The 17542-nt window shown below is 36.9% G+C and overlaps 3 protein-coding genes across 3 annotated transcripts; 1 reads left to right on the plus strand and 2 right to left on the minus strand.

The window, feature by feature from the left end:
- Nucleotides 1-3761: 3761 nt before the first annotated feature.
- LOC140747074 (uncharacterized) lies at nt 3762-5568 on the minus strand. Its single transcript, XM_073079318.1, has 3 exons — nt 5239-5568; nt 4678-4910; nt 3762-4216 (listed from the first exon to the last, which is right to left on the minus strand). The coding sequence occupies exons 1-3, from the start codon at nt 5281-5283 to the stop codon at nt 4084-4086; spliced, it is 411 nt and encodes a 136-aa protein (XP_072935419.1). The 5' UTR covers nt 5284-5568; the 3' UTR covers nt 3762-4083.
- A 229-nt stretch (nt 5569-5797) lies between these two features.
- Nucleotides 5798-10998, plus strand: Cdc7 (Cdc7 kinase). Its single transcript, XM_073079319.1, has 9 exons — nt 5798-6143; nt 6474-6699; nt 6828-6921; nt 7644-7786; nt 8617-8719; nt 8801-8884; nt 9018-9333; nt 9446-9600; nt 9810-10998. The coding sequence occupies exons 1-9, from the start codon at nt 6002-6004 to the stop codon at nt 9981-9983; spliced, it is 1437 nt and encodes a 478-aa protein (XP_072935420.1). The 5' UTR covers nt 5798-6001; the 3' UTR covers nt 9984-10998.
- A 1426-nt stretch (nt 10999-12424) lies between these two features.
- On the minus strand, nt 12425-15528 carry LOC140747076 (protein OPI10 homolog). The gene is made up of 4 exons (XM_073079320.1): nt 15315-15528; nt 14973-15225; nt 14757-14866; nt 12425-13955 (listed from the first exon to the last, which is right to left on the minus strand). Exons 1-4 carry the CDS (start codon nt 15351-15353, stop codon nt 13755-13757), a joined length of 603 nt encoding a protein of 200 aa, XP_072935421.1. The 5' UTR covers nt 15354-15528; the 3' UTR covers nt 12425-13754.
- Between the last annotated feature and the right edge of the window lie 2014 nt (nt 15529-17542).

Genomic DNA, 17542 nt, shown 5'->3' on the forward strand with positions numbered 1-17542 from the left:
ATAAAGTCGTAATGTAGGTAGTGTGTATTTGTTCATTATGACGGTCCTAAGCCCGTGAAAAGTATGAAGGAAAAATTGGAATCTTTAACAGATCATTTATTTGTGTGCGTGTCAGTCTCAATGAAAAGAACCGCGCGTCGGCATACTTGTATTACGAGTTTGTGTGCGTTAGTGCTAGTGTTATTATCAATGACTGCGCGTACCATGCAATGGTTGTCCATAATGTACGCAGAATTTGGAATAACTTAGAATTAATGTAATTAAATAATTAAGGGGGATTTTAAAGTTTTGACATTTTGAACATAACATTATTGATGTCTAGAATATGGTAAAAAAATTTGGGTACCCTTTGAAAAAACACCCTGTATATAAAAAATGGGGATTTATTTTTGTGTGATTTTTTTTAGTTTTGTCAAAGTACTTCATTTATTTATAAATGTTGTTTTCAATTGTTTTAGTTCATGTCTTTTATAAGAAACTCATTTAGAGCTTGAAAATATATTAGAAGATTTTCTAATATATTTTTTTGATTTATCGGACCTCGATACTGACGATGACAATATTTATGGCGATTGCTGATAAGTCCAACGGATTCATTTATCCATACTAATTCAGATACATGTTCCCATTTATTGAGGAAAATAAATTCAAAAGTAGAGTCAGGGTAAATTACTAGTCTATTTAAATTTATAGACGTAAACGGGCAAAGGGAAATTATTTCCCACCTTGGTTCTCCATAAACAGGCAAGGCGAAATAATTTACCACCTGTAAAAACATCATTATTTTCAGTTTCAATCATTTATATATGATTTTATGTACACTGATATCCAAAATGACATATAGTTTGGCCATGAAAAGCAGATTTTATACTTCGGCCCGTTTAAGGGTTAAAATCGCTACTTGTCAAAATTTTACTTTACATACTTTTTAACAAGTAATTAATTTAAAAAATCAAAAACCCGACTGCACCAAAAAGGCTGAAGTAGAATTTCCAAAAGCAGTGAAATAGGCATTTCATTATTTTTATCCAGAAAGCCAAATACAAAGTTTCATAGTAGGTGTCTGCTTCAAAAACAAAAAATGTCAAACAATATTATCCTATTTTATTTTATCCTCGTAGTGTTCATTTACGCTATATAAAGAACCTATGTGTAAAATTCCAGCACGCTTAAGTTCAGCGGTTTCCCTTTGCGTTGATCTCTGGCACATCAACTCTCTCATTTAGTCAGACAGTCATCTCGATGTGTATATACGAGTATATATGTACTAGCTGACCCGGCAAACGTTGTGTTGCCATATAAATAAAAAAAATGTTAAGGATGAACAACCCTTATCACTTAGGTGTAAAAAAAATAGATAGTGGCCGATTCTCAGACCTACTGAATATGTATATAAAATTTGGTGAAAATCGGTGAAGCCGTTTCGGAGGAGTACGGTAACTAACACGAGAATTTTATATATAAGATATATTATATAATGTATGTGTAATCTCCTCTTCATTTCCTTTATTTTGACACCCCACTCGATAGGTTTGGTTAACTTTTTTAAAACGTGTTATTATTTCACCATTTACGGTCTATAAAATATATAACTTCAGTAAATCAAAGTTTCGGTCATTATTTTACCTCGTTAGAGGTAGCATTTCATTATTTTTATCCAACAAGCCTGATACAAAATGTCATAGTGTTTGCTTCAAAATTGACGATAGTTCAAATGAACTTTTAACCCTTATTCTACCCTCTACGGGGTTGATTTTTCGGAGGGGGATAAATAAGTGCGTCCTTGTTCCTATCTAGAAAACCAACTACAAAATTTTATAGTAGTTGCTTCAAAATTAAAGGATTTCAAAAAAACTGTTTTCCCTTATTTTACCCTCTTAAGGGTAGAATTTCCAAAAGGCCTTTCTTAGTACTTATTCAAGCTATATGGAGAACCTGTGTGCAAAATTTCAGAACTGTAAAGTCCTTGGTTTAGGCTGTACGTTGATTTCTAAAAAATGAAAAAGTCATTTAGTTAGTCAGTCAGTCAGTCACCTTACTGTTTTATATATATACAAATATGTTTTTATAATCTCCGTTTAATTTCCTTTCATTTGATACCCTACTCGATAGGTTCGGTTAACTTTTTTTTTTATATGTGTTACTATTTCGCGCCAAAAATCCGCCATTTTGATTTTTTTTTACTAACACCTATCTAAGGACACTCGGGTCATTGAGACAAATATAATGACACTTTAACCGTTGAAATTCATCCAGCCGTTTGTTAGATCGGATCAAATAAAGAAAGACAAACATACAAGATACGCGCGAAAAACATAACCCTTCCTTGGCAGTCGGGTAAAAACATACTTTACTACTTATCCTACTTTTTGGTTTGGTCAAGGTGTTGATGATCCTTACTAATATTATAAATCCGAAAGTAACTCTGTCTGTCTGTCTGTCTGGTTGTCTTTTCTTCACGCCTAAACCACTGAACCGATTTTAATGAAATTTTGTACAAAGATAGTCTGAGACCCGAGAACGGACGTAGGATAGTTTTTATCCCGGAAATCCCACGGGAACTAGGGATGGCGATCTAAGATCGATTAATCGGAGAATCGATCTTTTGAACCAAAAAGTCGATTATTTTAATCGATATCCTTACTAATCCTTACTAATATTATAAATGCGAAAGTAACTCTGTCTGTCTGTATGTCTCTTCTTCACGCCTAAACCACTGAACCGATTTTCATGAAATTCTGTACAAAGGTAGTCTGAGAACCTAGAATGGACATAGGATAGTTTTTATCCCAGAAATCCCACAGGAACTAGGGATAGTGATCTTAGATCTATTAATCAGAGAAGCGATCTTTTTGACCAAAAAAGTCGATTTCTTTAATCGGTCTCCGGTAATGCATTCTACCTACGTTTGTGGGTCTTTTGGCATACTCTAAATAACCATGAGTTTAATGAGTTCTTGCAATCGGAGACGGTTGCAACATTATATTTGTTTATATAGATTTATTGGGATTATAATAGGGGTGGCAATTCTTACCGGAAAAGATCGATGTTTGAATCGATTCGAATCGAAGTGCAATAAATCGATTCACAAAAAATCGAGGCCCTAAGAATCGTTCTATCTTCGATATTTTTTCGAGGATAGCGAAAAAAAAGGTTATCAGGATCAAACAAGCACTGAAATTATGTATCCGTCAGCAAATCCTTACTTCCTTACTAATCCTTACTAATATTATAAATGTGGAATTAACTCTGTCTGTCTCTTCTTCACGTCTACACCACTGAACCGATTTGAATGGAATTTTGTACAAAGACAGTCTGAGACCCGAGAAAGGACATAGGATAGTTTTTATCTCGGAAATTCCACCAGAACGGACTCCAGTAATGGATCGATTCAGTGAATCGATCTTTCAACACAGAAGATTGAAATTCGATTTTCGATTTTACCTACAGTTACTTTACTTATCCATTAGTTGATCATCTATCTATTTATATAAAAATGAATATTTGTCTATATACATTTTATAGAATCGGAAGCTATGCATTTGATCAAGTGATGATCTTTTGCAGAGTTGTTGTCCAAGAGCCCACGAAGGCTTGGGAGTTGGTAAGACTAAATTTCGACAGATGGCACCATTGTCATTCCAATGAAAGTACGAATTTTCTGTTTTATGTATGTCATATTATATCTTTAAAATGCGGGCGAAGCCGCGGGCACCACTAGTTATTAAATATATTTTTAATAACCAAATCAGAGGACAAACTTGCATTAAGATTAAAGTTTATTTACTCAAATTATAGACTTATTTAAAGAAACCTACTTATGAAGACTACACTCACTAACATATACATTTGCATTATACACAGTACAGTGTCCCAGAGCATGTAATATAAACAATGTTGTTTGTACTCCTATTGGAAGATTATTTGTAAGAACTGATTGGGTATAAGCTTGTTCATGCCTTATACCACATGAATTTTGTGCTTATTGTATTGCATATAGGACACCCTGTATATAATTGTTATATTTTGAAGTATTGAATCATTACAATATCATTTCATGATTAATAAATATACTTTGTGCTGTTACACTTTAATGGTAGTTGCCTCTTGTATCTCCTTGAGTTTGTGTGTCCCATCACAGAATGGTCTGTTCTTTGTCTGTTTGCAGTTACATAGCCAGTAATCTTTTGTTTTTTCCACTGTGAATCTTACAGGTCTGAAAAATAAATAAATGGAAATGTCACTCTTCTATCACAGCTCCACACTATGATACTTAGTGTACACCAACACACTTGACAAAGATAATAAAGTACGCAAACTTTGAGACCAAAAGACTGAAAACTGTAATTGAATTTACACATTTTCTCAGGCTAAGGGATCTAATCTTGGACTTTCACCCACTTTTTGTGAATTTGCCATATGAGACAAAAAAATTCTTCAGGAAATATTTTTTATAAATCATGTAACACATTGAGATATTCACTTCAACTTCTTAGTTTGGAATATTTTCATCTGTCTGTGGGTGGAGGTACATAAGTTCCTTACAGAATCAAATTTAATGGAATTTTCATTTAGGATGCAAAATGTTGCAAAAAGTTGAATTTTATTCAGTAGACCAAGAATTATTTATAGTAATCTTTATTACAATGTAATGTACTGTAAATACAATAACATTACCTTTGTGTGACTTTAAGAAAAACATCCTTATGAGTGCCATCACACAGGGGCTGTGACTTGGAGCGGCCACACAGGCACCAATGGTAGGTTTTCCCCTCTTCCAGAGTAACTTTAAAAGGTTTCTTGTCATATACTATTCCATTATCTTTCTGACTGCTGCCGGAGTATACAGATGCCAAGGGATTTTTCGGGATCTCGGGCTTGGGGCCTTTTGTGACATAGGAGGCACGAATCTAAAACAAACAACATAATATTAAAAAATAGTCACATGCAAAAATGGAACATTCAGTTAACTAAATTCGTTTCTGTAAATAGACAGTTAAACAGTGAATAGCTTTTCTCAAATAGAGTTTTGCGCTTATCTTGCACTGTTATCTTCACCTTATTTTTAGTTTTATTCATTATTAGAGTCTTATATCATTCAGTCCCTTTTACCTAATTGAGGCCTAATGTCATAAGATTATTAATAATTATTATTATGAGTTTATACTTGGTACTTAAATAATCAATGCAGTATAATATAAATATTATAAATAAGATAGAATTATATTTTATACAAACCAGATAAAAATAATCGACTCCAGTTTTTATTTTCCTTGAAAACATTTTTTACACCTTTTTGACTTTCTAAAACTGAAATAAAAGGACCGGTTTGTCCAAAAAGCGAAAGGAACGAGATAAGAATAATATATTTATTTCATTTTTGAGGTTAAATTAGGACTTCAGACTTGTTTGAAAGGTACTAACTAGGGCCGCCAGTTTAAAAAAATACAGCTGATAGTTGAACTGAGACATCAAACGATATGATTTAACATCTTGTTTTACGACTAATGTGTCCGACACCAACGATGTCTAATATAAATACGATAAACTTATGGATTTCATCATCATTGACAATTAACAAGAAATTACTACAACCCAACAACTACTTACAACATTATTTTACTCTTTGCTTACAACCCTGAATAATCCATGAAGTTGACAACAAATAACCATATACAATAAAGGATAGATATTCTCGAAAAGTATGTAACTATTAAGATTACAGATTTACAGAATCTGTGCTACGTTAAGTAAGGAGTATAGGTGTTCTGTGAATCTGTGTCACAGACTCAGATATGTTTATTGTTTGTCAGACAGATAAAATGTCAATTTATACGATTGTTTTTATTCTCATCTCAGCAGTCTTTTCGTACTTATGTTGAATTGTATTTCTATATTGTCTTGACATTTTATAGCTATAAAGATAATAATTTAAACATTAATTTAGACTGTTCTATAAAATATGATATAGATATATTTTTCTAGTTAAAAATACTCAGTAATGTCTAGAATTAGAGCAATTGAGGCCAAAGCGCCTAAAGTCCATAAAGAAGTCCTGCAGAACTTGCAGGCGGACAGGAACGCGTTGAACGACTCCAGTAAGAAGAAGGAAGGCCCGCTCTTATATAAGGATGAAGTGGAAAGTAAGAGGACCATTTTTAACAATAACATTTTTATGAATCATTTCTAGGTTATTTATTTCCCTTGATCGAAGTATGGTATAAGTTATTGATATCTGTTCAATGTATGCAATGATCGTTTAACTGAGAATTATATCGTAATCTTATCAAATCATTGTTTACTATTCTGTCACATGTATTAAATTATATAAACACCTATGAAAACACAAAGACAAATGCTAGCGTGCACACACAGCTACACACATATATCTACACGCACACTTCACCCTGTCGAGCATTACATTTACAGCACATTTGTGTACTTTGTTATTTTGATAATTCTTAAATTTTTAGAGCAACAAATCAAAGAATTGGTTCACAAGCTGCCAAAACTGGATAAGATATTTGAGGTCCATCGTAAGATAGGGGAGGGGACATTCAGCTCAGTGTACCTAGGCTCCCTGCGCCAGCACTCCAACCTGCCAGACACTGAGAAGAGGTGGTTTGCTATAAAGCATCTGGTGCCCACTGCGCATCCTGCTAGGATAGAGCATGAGCTCCGATGCCTTCAGGACATGGGGTAAGCTTTGATTTATAGTTAAATAGTTTAAAGTTTATAATGGTCTCACTTAATTTGTATTAAGGTGATATGGTTGATATTTGAACTATTAAAACAAAATACTTTCTAAATTACTTACTTTTTTACAGTGGCAAAAATAATGTGATTGGAGTGGATCTGTGCCTTCGTCACTTTGATACCATAGTATTTATTATGCCCTATATACCTCATAGAAAATTTTCAGTAAGTAAAACCTCTTTGATTGGACTATTAATAAAAAGAGACATTAGAATTAGTTAACACTAGGAAATCTGTTCAATTTGGTTCACAACAATGTCATTCTGAAGGTAGACCACTCAATCAAGGGAACTGCTTTAGCCAAGGGTGATGAGAGCTGCCACTTTCAGGGAAACTTGGTTGACCATTGTTTGCCAAAGGTGCTAAGGTCAAAGGTTGACTTTCAGCTGTGAACTCAGAATTCAAACTACTGGGTGTTTACTAGCATGCAAATGCACCAAACATCCCAATGTAAATAAGTCCTAAAATTTCATGTAACTTATAACTTATTTGTAAGATGAAGCATAATAATTCATAAGTTTTCATTTCCATAGCCTGCATTGGATATGACTCAGTAAGTTGTATATTTATAGATATGTTTTCAGTAGAATTACAATTTTTTTAGCAGTGGCTTATGTATGTGTTTTACAATAGCATTTAAGATTACTTTAACAATGAAGTTAGAGAAAATGTCACCAAACTAAAGTGATTTGTTCCATCTTTAACTTCCAGGTTCAAGGGGCCTGCGCCCAGGGCCCCTGACCACAGTAGGACCAAGAAAAGAAATCTGGTTACTAAAACAGATATTTGTTTAAACAAATATCTGTTTTAGTAACCAGATTACAAATTGTAGTTAGCTACGCCTACACTGCCTGATGGTAATGAAGTGCATGTCTGTGGCGTTGCAGGAGTACGTGGGCGAGATGGACGCGGCGGAGCTGCGGCGCTACATGCGCGCGCTGCTGACGGCGCTGCGCCACGTGCACTCGTTCGGCGTCATCCACCGCGACGTCAAGCCCAGCAACTTCCTCTACGACCGCCAGAACGGCAGGTCACTTGCCTAGCACTCATACGTCTACTTTGCAACCATAGATAAGTATAGATATGTCACCGCCTTGTAATTGAAAGAAGCCATTAAAAAGCTGTCACGATGTAATTCACGAGAGAAATGCAGTTAAGACACGAAATCGAAGAAAAAGTGCGGAGAAATATCGTTTCATTCATAAATGATCTAAAAACTACATTTTTTAAATATTTTTCAAACACGAAATTAGATGACAGAAAATTTGTCAAAACTGGTTACATTTTCTTCTTAGGAGTGAGTAATCTTTACTAATCTATGTTTGCAACATATATTTTTTTTAAAATCACCTCAATTGCTTATTTCCTGTGTTTGTTAACGGGACATAATATATGAAGCAACTATCGCAATTCACAAATATGTAAAATATATATTATAGAGTAGGGTATTAATGTATTAAAGTAAGGGTATAGTTCCAATATGCCGGGCCGTCTAAGCACCAGGAAGTGGTAGTCAACATTTTATTTTAGTTGTTTACATTAAGGTTCACGTTAAGTTCACCTCCATTTTACGAATTTTCATGAATCTCTGCAGTTTAACAAAGGATAAAAAGAATGTTTAGTTATCTCAAGTTAGGCTTCAAATTGCTCTTATGTGATATTTTTTAATGTGACTTTAAAGCCAAGACGCCACTGCAGTTCCGTCATCTATCTCGTACGAAAGTCTAACCCGATGTAGAGAGCGGGTGACGGTTGCCTGAACGGTCGGCCCGGCATAAATGGGAAGGGTGCGAGCTCCATGCGCGGCTGACGCCCGGATGGGGCTCGGTACGCGCGAGTAGCCGTGGCTTGCACCGGCAGGTACCTGCTGGTGGACTTCGGCCTGGCGCAGCGCGTGTGCGCGCCGCCCGCCGCGCCGCCGCCCGCGCACGCCAGCAGCGCCTGCAAGCGGCCCAGGGAGGAGGTACGCCTTTCTAATTTTTTGAACGAGTAATTAATTATTTAGGTAATTTTAACATTTAAAATATTAACTTTCACCCGGTAGGACGACGCGGCGCCGGGTGCCAAGCGCATGGCACTCGATCTCAGCGTGCGCGCCCGCGCCACGCCCGTGCCCGTTACACCTAAGGTAATTCATAAGTTAATAATCGATATTCCATTCATAAGAATAAAGGGACTCATAAGAAGTTCAGAATTTCAGAGTTAAATGTTTAAATAATAATCGTAGGAAGGATAGTAACGAGAAATATGTGTGCGTGTAGAGCGTGCCTGCGAGCGGCGCGGCGGGCGGCGGCGCGTGCGCGTGCGCGGGCGCGGGCGGCGTGTGCGCGGCGTGCGCGCGGCGCGGCGCGGCGCGGGCCCCGCGCGCCGGCACGCAGGGCTTCCGCCCGCCCGAGGTGCTGCTCAAGTACCCGCACCAGACCACGGCCGTGGACCTGTGGGCGGCCGGCGTCGTGCTGGCCAGCGTGCTGACGGCGCGCTACCCCTTCTTCCGCGCCGCCGACGACATGTCCGCGCTGGCCGAGCTCGCCGACTTCATCGGCACCGACGCCCTGCAGCGCACCGCCAAGGCGCTAGGTCCCCTTCCGCGTTCCGATTCGTTCGCTTAGTTTGATCGATTCATCTTGTGGATTATCAATTTTATGTCGTAACTTTAGTACTATTCGTTAAGTTCGCTGTAATCCGCCAGGTCGTCGCGTGGTGTCGTCGTCGTGGCGGCGCGGGCTGTGCCTGCGCAAGCTGGCCATGCGGCGGCGCGGCGTCGCCCCGCCCGCCGCCGCGCCGCCCTGCGCGCGCTGCAACCTGCCCGCCGAGCAGTGCCTCTGTCCGGACGATTCCATTTCGGTACGAACGTTACCAGTACAGTATAAAAATATAATAAACGCGTACCGGAGGAATCCCTGTGACCGAGTAATAGGATTTTTTTAGAAAATTACTTAGAATTAAATAGAAAGTATTAATTCGATTACTACATTGTAGTTAAATTGTGCACCATGAATTTGCATTTAATTTGCATGCATGTATACTACAATACTTGGTGTAATATAACGTAGGCGGGCGGGTGGAGCGGCGCGGGCGCGGCGTGCGGGTTCCCGGGCGCGGCGTTCGCGCTGGCGGCGCGGCTGCTGGAGCCGCAGCCGGCGCGGCGCGCGACGGCGGCGGAGGCGCTGCGCCACCCGTTCTTCGCGGCGCCCGACCTCCCCCCGCACGCCGCCGACGCGCTCTGATCCAGTCCGGCGGTGCTTCGCTCCCCCCGTTTCGAAGCTTGCCCCTTTCACATTTTCCATTTGTATTCCTTGAGGAAGCGGAGCAGTGTCCCATCTCAGGTTACCCGTAAAAGTATGAGGTAAGATTTTACTGAAGTGTAGCCGGAAGGGAACCCCGCGCATGAAAGTAGCTTAATTGTGATTCGGCCATGAAGCACGTATGTAAAGAGGTGAATCCATCCGATGTTTCGTTGATCCTGTAACTTCAATAGAAACTGTCTGGTGTGGTTGAAATGTACCACTTGGCCTTCTTGTCTATGTTTCCTTTGTCGAGGATGTCTATTACATAGAATATGTCATAGTTTTGTTTGTGTCGAGAATATTTTACCTGAAGCCAAAAACTTAATTTAAAATACCATGTAACTTAGTCATTGCTATGTGTATGCGCCTCTATGAATGACGGCAAAAAAACATATGCCAAAAATGTACATACCTGTGAAGAATGTCGTGAAGGTGCCAATATATACCTCGTAACAAATTGAGCATGTCAGCCTCAACAATTTCAAAGTATTATTCCAAAAAGGTTAGTTTAATAAGGTCATAAGCAAATTACATCGGGTGTTGGTGCCACATTTATTTATACATCATCCTTCTACGGGAGCAACACGGTGCGGGTTCAACACACATGCGACGTGCGGCTCTTGTAGGACGATGCTAATTTAGGATTCATTTTATTTAAACTACTGACTATCGCAGTCGCCCAAAAACGAAGACGCGAAAATGATCCAAGGTATTAATAATATGCTTAAGCATAACACAATATGAACAAGACTTAGTATAATATAGTATAATACTTTATCGCCAAATATGCCCTCTCTTTTATTGCAATAAGGTAATTTACTTATATAGGTACATTAGCCTTTCAATAAGATCTATATGATATGAGAAATGATTTTATTGAAAGTGTTGGTGCTATAGGGAGCACTGGTGCTCCACAGCATGTACCATGAAAGGTGTCAACTTACTGAAATCGTTAGCGGCGTTCTGCAGCTACCAATTCTAATGTTTCTAAAGATTCGATTTAAAGTTATAATTTGTCTGACTGAAAACGGCACCACTTTAAGCGTAACAGGTGCTTTCAATCGCTTAAAATTTTTGGACAATTGATTAATTTTGGCGATGGTTCAAATGAAATTAGCTCATCAGTTTAACCAACATTTAAGGGTACTTATTTGCGAATTTGTTGAAGGTTTTCTGTCGTGTAATATCTGTGCTTCCATTTAAATTAAGTGTAATATTTGTGATGATGAGAAGTAAAGCGATGAATCTCTTCTTCGATAAGATTTTCAAAAAGGAATTGGCAAGTCCAATTTTATGGCAGCTGTCTTACATATTCGATATTATGTGCCCATAACATCTGAAAGAATATATAATATACAAACGTGACATTTATCATAGTGCAATGAAAGCTTGCCGTCAAATATAAATATTATTCTCAAAGACAAATATTTGCAATTTACGTAAGCATATTAGAAACTTATATTAATTTGTATTAAAGTTAAAGGGAACACTTAATACTCATTCTTGGTGTTGGCGAAGAGAATGTTTTACACCAAGTTTTTATCGTAGTTGCAAGCAGCATAGTATTCGAGATATAAGACTTAAAATGTCACTAATTATGGGAGATTTATAGTTTTCTTTAATAATATTACAAGTGTACTTGAAGTTTCTTTCGTTGATTTTGTAAAGAAATAAATCTCAAGCTTACCCAGCTGGTAACGTGTTGAGTACAAATTAGTGGTCGCTTTTTTTAATTACAAATGTAAGCCAGTGGTTCACAACCTTTTGGTCTTTTTTCAATGAATAACTATTTTTTTTACCATCACTGGTTACCATAAAGTAGTACCTACCATTTGAAATAAAATAGTTTATTTGTTTATTATAATAAGATAATTGGTTTTAGACCACTGGCAAAGATTTTAAAATATATATATGTACATATATTACCTATACATAAATTAAAAAGCAAAAGATAATTTTCAGATTTAGATTAATTTAGACTTAGAGTAACATTTATATTGAATGTCTTGATGAGTTAGTAACCGTAAACTAAACTTCTTGATAGGTTTAAGAACTAGGGTGTTTGTTATGTTACCTCATTGTTATTCTTGTTAAATACAAGGTTGTTACAAAGTAATATCTAGACCTTTTATTGAAATGCTTCCTTCTTCACTTTCGTATCCTGTTAATAAGCCAATTTTATTTTGACAGCATTTCACTTTTTGAAAATTGTAATTTTATGATTTTTCTAGTGGACCCGGGCAGGCATTCCTCTCCAGGTTTAAAACAGTTCTATTTTTCAATACACTTACACTAGACGAGATAGTGCTGTTTATGCTGTTTTGCAGATTAGTGTTTGTGAACCCTGACAACTGATAAATATAAATCAAAACACCCTATCATAAGTTAAAATCATTTTTTTTATTATAAAAAATATAAATTCATAAGCAGACTTGTCCTTAAGCACAATAAACAACATTAAATTAACGAATTCATATTGGTCTGGTGAACAATATGGTGCAGTTAATGAAATGCATATTGTTTTGGTTTAGTACAAAGCATTACAATACTAAATGGGTAATTGATAATTGACAATAATGGAGTACTTCGTTGACTATGGGGCATTGTTGTCACAAATTACTCATTAAATGCTATGTTTAAAATTGATAAAACCATCAGCCATTATCAAGTATAGGCTTACTATATGCATAATTTTAGACAACTGAATAAATTTTATTGATACAAATAAAATCAAAATCTATTGGACTAAGGATTTAAATAAACATTAAAACTTTTGTCTAAATGCATTGAACATACACTACATTGGACTTGTCTAAGAATTTGAATTTTGCTATGTGTGTCGCTTATTGTATAATAAATATTTGATATACTCTTGTATGTTTATGGGATGGAGATGAATAAACTGACTCTTGCATGTTTCACACTTAATAATAACACTACTAAAATTATAATACCTTGATATATTTCTTCCTTCAAAATATTAATTACTTTCACAGCAACACAGTTCTTATGTGTAATAACATTGACAATTGACATTGAAATTATTTTTGGATAAACAATACTTCTTTGAGTCATTTTTGCAGAAGCATATGCACACGGTCAAGAGTATCTATTAATCAACTGATTGCTATGGATTTATTATCAAAATCACTTTTATTGACAATACTAAATGTAAATGGATAGTGTTGAATATGTTATCTTCGTCATGCTGTTTGCTTTATTAATGTTATAAAATACCTTTTGAAGCTGACATTCAAATAATTATATAATATAAATTATATACTGGCCATTCCAATTATTTTTCCTAATTAACACGATTTTTTAAATTATTTTACGTACCAGTTTGACTTATAAGCAGAAGGCCATACAAATGACTATAACATTAGGTTAAGATTTAGAACAAATTCGCTCTTGTCTTTAAACATATATTCAGGTAAATTTATTGTGTGCAGAATGAGTACTAACCATAGCTCATAGCTGCCTTCATTCATTTTTATTTTTTTTTCCATAAAACACAGTGCAGTAACTACGATTAACATCAACACTTATTTACTCTGCATTGATTCCTTACTTATGAGTAAAATGTTCATTGATATTACAGTTGTGTGTGCATGGTCACATGCATGGTGTCGGTCAAAGCATTAATTGAGATAATTTATAATTAATGACATCCTCAACATCAGCAATACCACCAGGTAAACCAACACAATGCTAGTTTTTCCAGAAGTTGGGATTCTGCTGCAGTCTTCTCTCAAAGTTCTGATACCAGGTGTGAAGGGTGTTCAGGGGTATGTATGACACACCAGGGGTGGGTGTCATTTGGTCTTGAGTTACCGAAAATGATGCCACAAAATTAACTAAATTCTCTAACATTTTTTGAGCAAATGTTACATAAGAGTTTGTTTGTTGTGCCTGCAACAAAAGTGCACAATAGCATTACCCACAGTTGATTGTGACACAAATTATTATATCAGCAAAATTAACTAGTAGCATATATATCGACGGTCCCTACGTATAAAGCGACATGTCAAAAATTGCAATTTTTTTTTATTGCATATTCTGCTTAAGATTGTCCATACGCTTATGCCTATATAAGATTTTTCTTTAAATATGATGTATTTTACTAGATTTACCATTCGTATAAGAGAACAAGTATAACAATTACAGGAAATAGGTGTCGTACATGCGGATATCTCCTACTTATCGCTTTGTACGATGTCTTAAAAAGCGCGCCACTCCGCATGAACGCGGTCATGTCTAACTTAACATCACGTCTAAAAAGTATATTTTCCGCTTTAAATAATAAGTAAGTACACAAAAAAATGTTTTTGTTTTTCTAACCTACAAAAGTAAGACATTAATGTAAAATCTGAGTAAGATATCAATCAACCGTTTTCATGTTTCCTATGTATAAAGTTGTATCTCAGACTTGTCTGGCATGCTTTTATTTGCGTTTTCACGTAGAAACAGTCATCTGTCTGTTTTTCTGGTAAATATTAAAAAAATCAAAATATTTAAAAATACTAGTACAAACTTTCGAAAGCTATAACAACATTATAAAAAAAATATTCTTAGAATTGTATAGAGAATTATTTCTAGAGTGGTTTGAACCTTAATTACACTCTCCTGTAAACCTGCGTTTTCGACATGTCGCTTTATACGTAGGGACCGTCGATATTTTTTTTTTATTGAGAAAGAAAACATGGAACATACCACAGAAGAAGCAAACAATTGCACATGTGTATCTGGTTCAATGGAGATACCGATCTGTGCGTTGTGGCAGATCTGCTGCTGACCAAATGCACTCATGAACTGGTTATCATCTGAAATACAGAAATATATACAAATTTGTTACATGGGAAGTATTATTTTAATGGATCCATCCATTTAATTACTACTGATAGATTTACAAAATAGTGACAAACATACTGGACAATTCGTGCAGCTTTTTCAAATTGGATATCTTGAATATTGCCGAAGGTTTAGCATTAGATATGTGACCGAGGAGTTGCCAGTTGGGCGGCGCGGAGGGGTCGGGCCAGCTCCAGTACACCATGGCGACGGTGCCGGCCGGCAGCGGCGCGACCCCCGTCAAGAACACTACGGCATGGTTGATTGAGTCCACGTCCAGGATCGTCGTGAGGAACCGATTCTCCGATAACTGCGAGAAGTCCGTCTGCACCTGCAAGCACACAATGATAGCGTCTTGTGCGGACTTCGTTCGTTCATAACATTGCTATAAAATTGTAAACAGTCGCTTCAATTACTCACCAGCCGCCCGGACACGATCAAACCAAATACGTTAGTCATTTCTAAATACACGGGCAATAAAATTCAACCTATACTATGTGTTTAAATAGTACTTGTAACAATTTTTTATAAATTTATAAATTCTACTTCATTCTAGAAAATACTAGGGATATTCTTTCTTTCTGCTCAGTGTTCATTGATCTTTTATTGGTCAAACTCAAAATGACATAACCATAGAGAATTAATGAAATATCTTGTCACAGCGTCTGACAGCTGTCACTTCTCGTTTATAGAATTTATGGTGTTTAGATTTTTTTATGTAATGAAGGCAGCAAAGTTAAATAAGCTGACAAGCAATTTATTCTATAGTTTCTAAGGTTTCTAATCTTACGCATGCTCAATGTTCATACTCCTTAAGAAGTCCTCTATAAAAATGTTCAGATGCCATTTTTCAGTAAAATGGCTAAAAAAGCTATAATGGATTTTTTTCCCAAATTTTAATCTAATTTCCATAGCTAATTTCTTCAAAATTCTTAATTTGGGTTAATCAAGAAAAACATTGAATTAAAATTGTAGATAATTCAATTTGAGATCATAATTATTTTAACAAATTTTCTGTGCGACGCATAGTTTGTTTGATACAGCGTGAAAGCCATAAAAACTATTTGTACTCCTTTAAAAAGGCCCGCCCTTTTCAAGATGGTGGGCGAGGAATATTGGAGAGTAATATGTGACCTCACAAACTTGCATTTAGCTTCACACCCCTCCCCTTTGACTTACAAAAAGTGCGTCTCTGACTTTGTACTAGGTAAATTTGGGACTAGGTATGCCTGTTCCTAGTATTTAAAAATACACACCTAGTCCCATAAAATACTACATACTTATTCTTGGACTAGGTACATATTACAACGGGAAAAAAAAACAACAGGAACCATGTCATGAGCCGACGCGACGAGCAAAAAAAAACGGGAACCATGACATAAGACGGCGCGACGACCAATAAAAAAAAAACGGGAACCCTGTCGGGAACTAATCCGATAAACTACCGAGTCCGATATACCACCTAGTCCGATATACCACCTAGTCCGATATACTACCTAGTCCAAAAACTACCTAGTCCGAGAAACTACCTAGTCCGGGAAACTACCTAGTCCCTGAACCTATTCCACCTTTTTTTTTTGTTTACGAGGGGGAAACCTTCAAAAGACGACGTGGGACGTGGACGACGACGTCGTGGGAGCGACGCCGGGTTATGTGGGACTTTTACCGCACAAAACCTCCCCCGGTAGCCGTCCTCAGCGCTTGGCGGAGAACTCCGGGATCTCCGATGGAACACAACCGGAGTCCTCCGAGCGCGATGCCCCTATCGGGCTCTGCCCTTGGGGGAGCAATTTACGCTCCTCCCGCACATCTGGTGTTTACGACGGTATGCGGCCACACCCACCGCCGTCCTTCCCGGGGTTGCTTGTTGGATGGCTCGAGCTCCCACTCTTGCTACCCGCAATACCGAAAGCCCCCTTTTAGTTGCCTTTTACGACAGGCAGGGGATACCGTAGCCCTATTCTAGTCCCGGGACTACAGGGAAAGAACCTATTCCACCTAGTCCCTTAAAATACTAGGTACTTATTCTTGGACTAGGTACATATTAAAACTTGGACTAGGTCCGACCTAGTCCGGTAAAATACCTAGTTCCGGTACCTGTTCCAGTATATACGCCTCACCTCTAATTGTAACATTTCAATGGAATGTTTATATTACGTACCTACCAATCATTTTGTAATTAGTACACCTATATATTTTTACCAATTTTTTATTTTATCCTTCGGGAACAATACTATTATTTGGGATAAAAGGTCCCTAAACCTTGGCCCTAGTCCCTAGTCCTTTTCTGAACCCCTGACATTTGCAAATATACCTATTATACAAAATTTCAAGATAATGACAGACAGACAGACAAAAATTTTACTGATTGCATTTTTGGCATCAGTATCGATCCCTAATCACCCCCTGTAGTTATTTTGGAAATATATTTCATGTACAGAATTGACCTCTCTACAGATTTATTATAAGTATAGATGATTAAATATTGTAAGAAAGAATAAAAAAACTCCACAAAATAACGAAAGCCTCCAAGTGTGAGTTCGACTCATATTTGAAAACTCGAAAGAAGTATACACACTTATATATTAAAAGCGGTCGGAGCCACCACCTTGCCTTCAGCAGTACCTTCAAATGATTGACATCTTCGT

This window comes from Epargyreus clarus, unplaced genomic scaffold (assembly GCF_041222505.1).
Source record: "Epargyreus clarus isolate Ecla_fem2 unplaced genomic scaffold, WU_Ecla_fem_2.2 ptg000014l, whole genome shotgun sequence".
Lineage (NCBI taxonomy): Eukaryota > Metazoa > Arthropoda > Insecta > Lepidoptera > Hesperiidae > Epargyreus > Epargyreus clarus.

What these genes read in the sequence shown, in the direction of transcription:
- LOC140747074 (XM_073079318.1), bottom strand. Translation starts at nt 5,283, where the DNA reads ATGTTTTCAAGGAAAATAAAAACTGGAGTCGATTATTTTTATCTG. An exon ending in GAGTCGATTATTTTTATCTG is followed by an intron (nt 4,911 to 5,238) that starts GTTTGTATAAAA and finishes TGTTTGTTTTAG; the next exon opens with ATTCGTGCCTCCTATGTCAC. An exon ending in TTTCTTAAAGTCACACAAAG is followed by an intron (nt 4,217 to 4,677) that starts GTAATGTTATTG and finishes TTTATTTTTCAG; the next exon opens with ACCTGTAAGATTCACAGTGG.
- Cdc7 (XM_073079319.1), top strand. Translation starts at nt 6,002, where the DNA reads ATGTCTAGAATTAGAGCAATTGAGGCCAAAGCGCCTAAAGTCCATAAA. An exon ending in ATATAAGGATGAAGTGGAAA is followed by an intron (nt 6,144 to 6,473) that starts GTAAGAGGACCA and finishes TTAAATTTTTAG; the next exon opens with AGCAACAAATCAAAGAATTG. An exon ending in GTCCGGACGATTCCATTTCG is followed by an intron (nt 9,601 to 9,809) that starts GTACGAACGTTA and finishes AATATAACGTAG; the next exon opens with GCGGGCGGGTGGAGCGGCGC.
- LOC140747076 (XM_073079320.1), bottom strand. Translation starts at nt 15,353, where the DNA reads ATGACTAACGTATTTGGTTTGATCGTGTCCGGGCGGCTG. An exon ending in TGATCGTGTCCGGGCGGCTG is followed by an intron (nt 15,226 to 15,314) that starts GTGAGTAATTGA and finishes GTGTGCTTGCAG; the next exon opens with GTGCAGACGGACTTCTCGCA. An exon ending in AATTGTTTGCTTCTTCTGTG is followed by an intron (nt 13,956 to 14,756) that starts GTATGTTCCATG and finishes CTTTTGTTGCAG; the next exon opens with GCACAACAAACAAACTCTTA.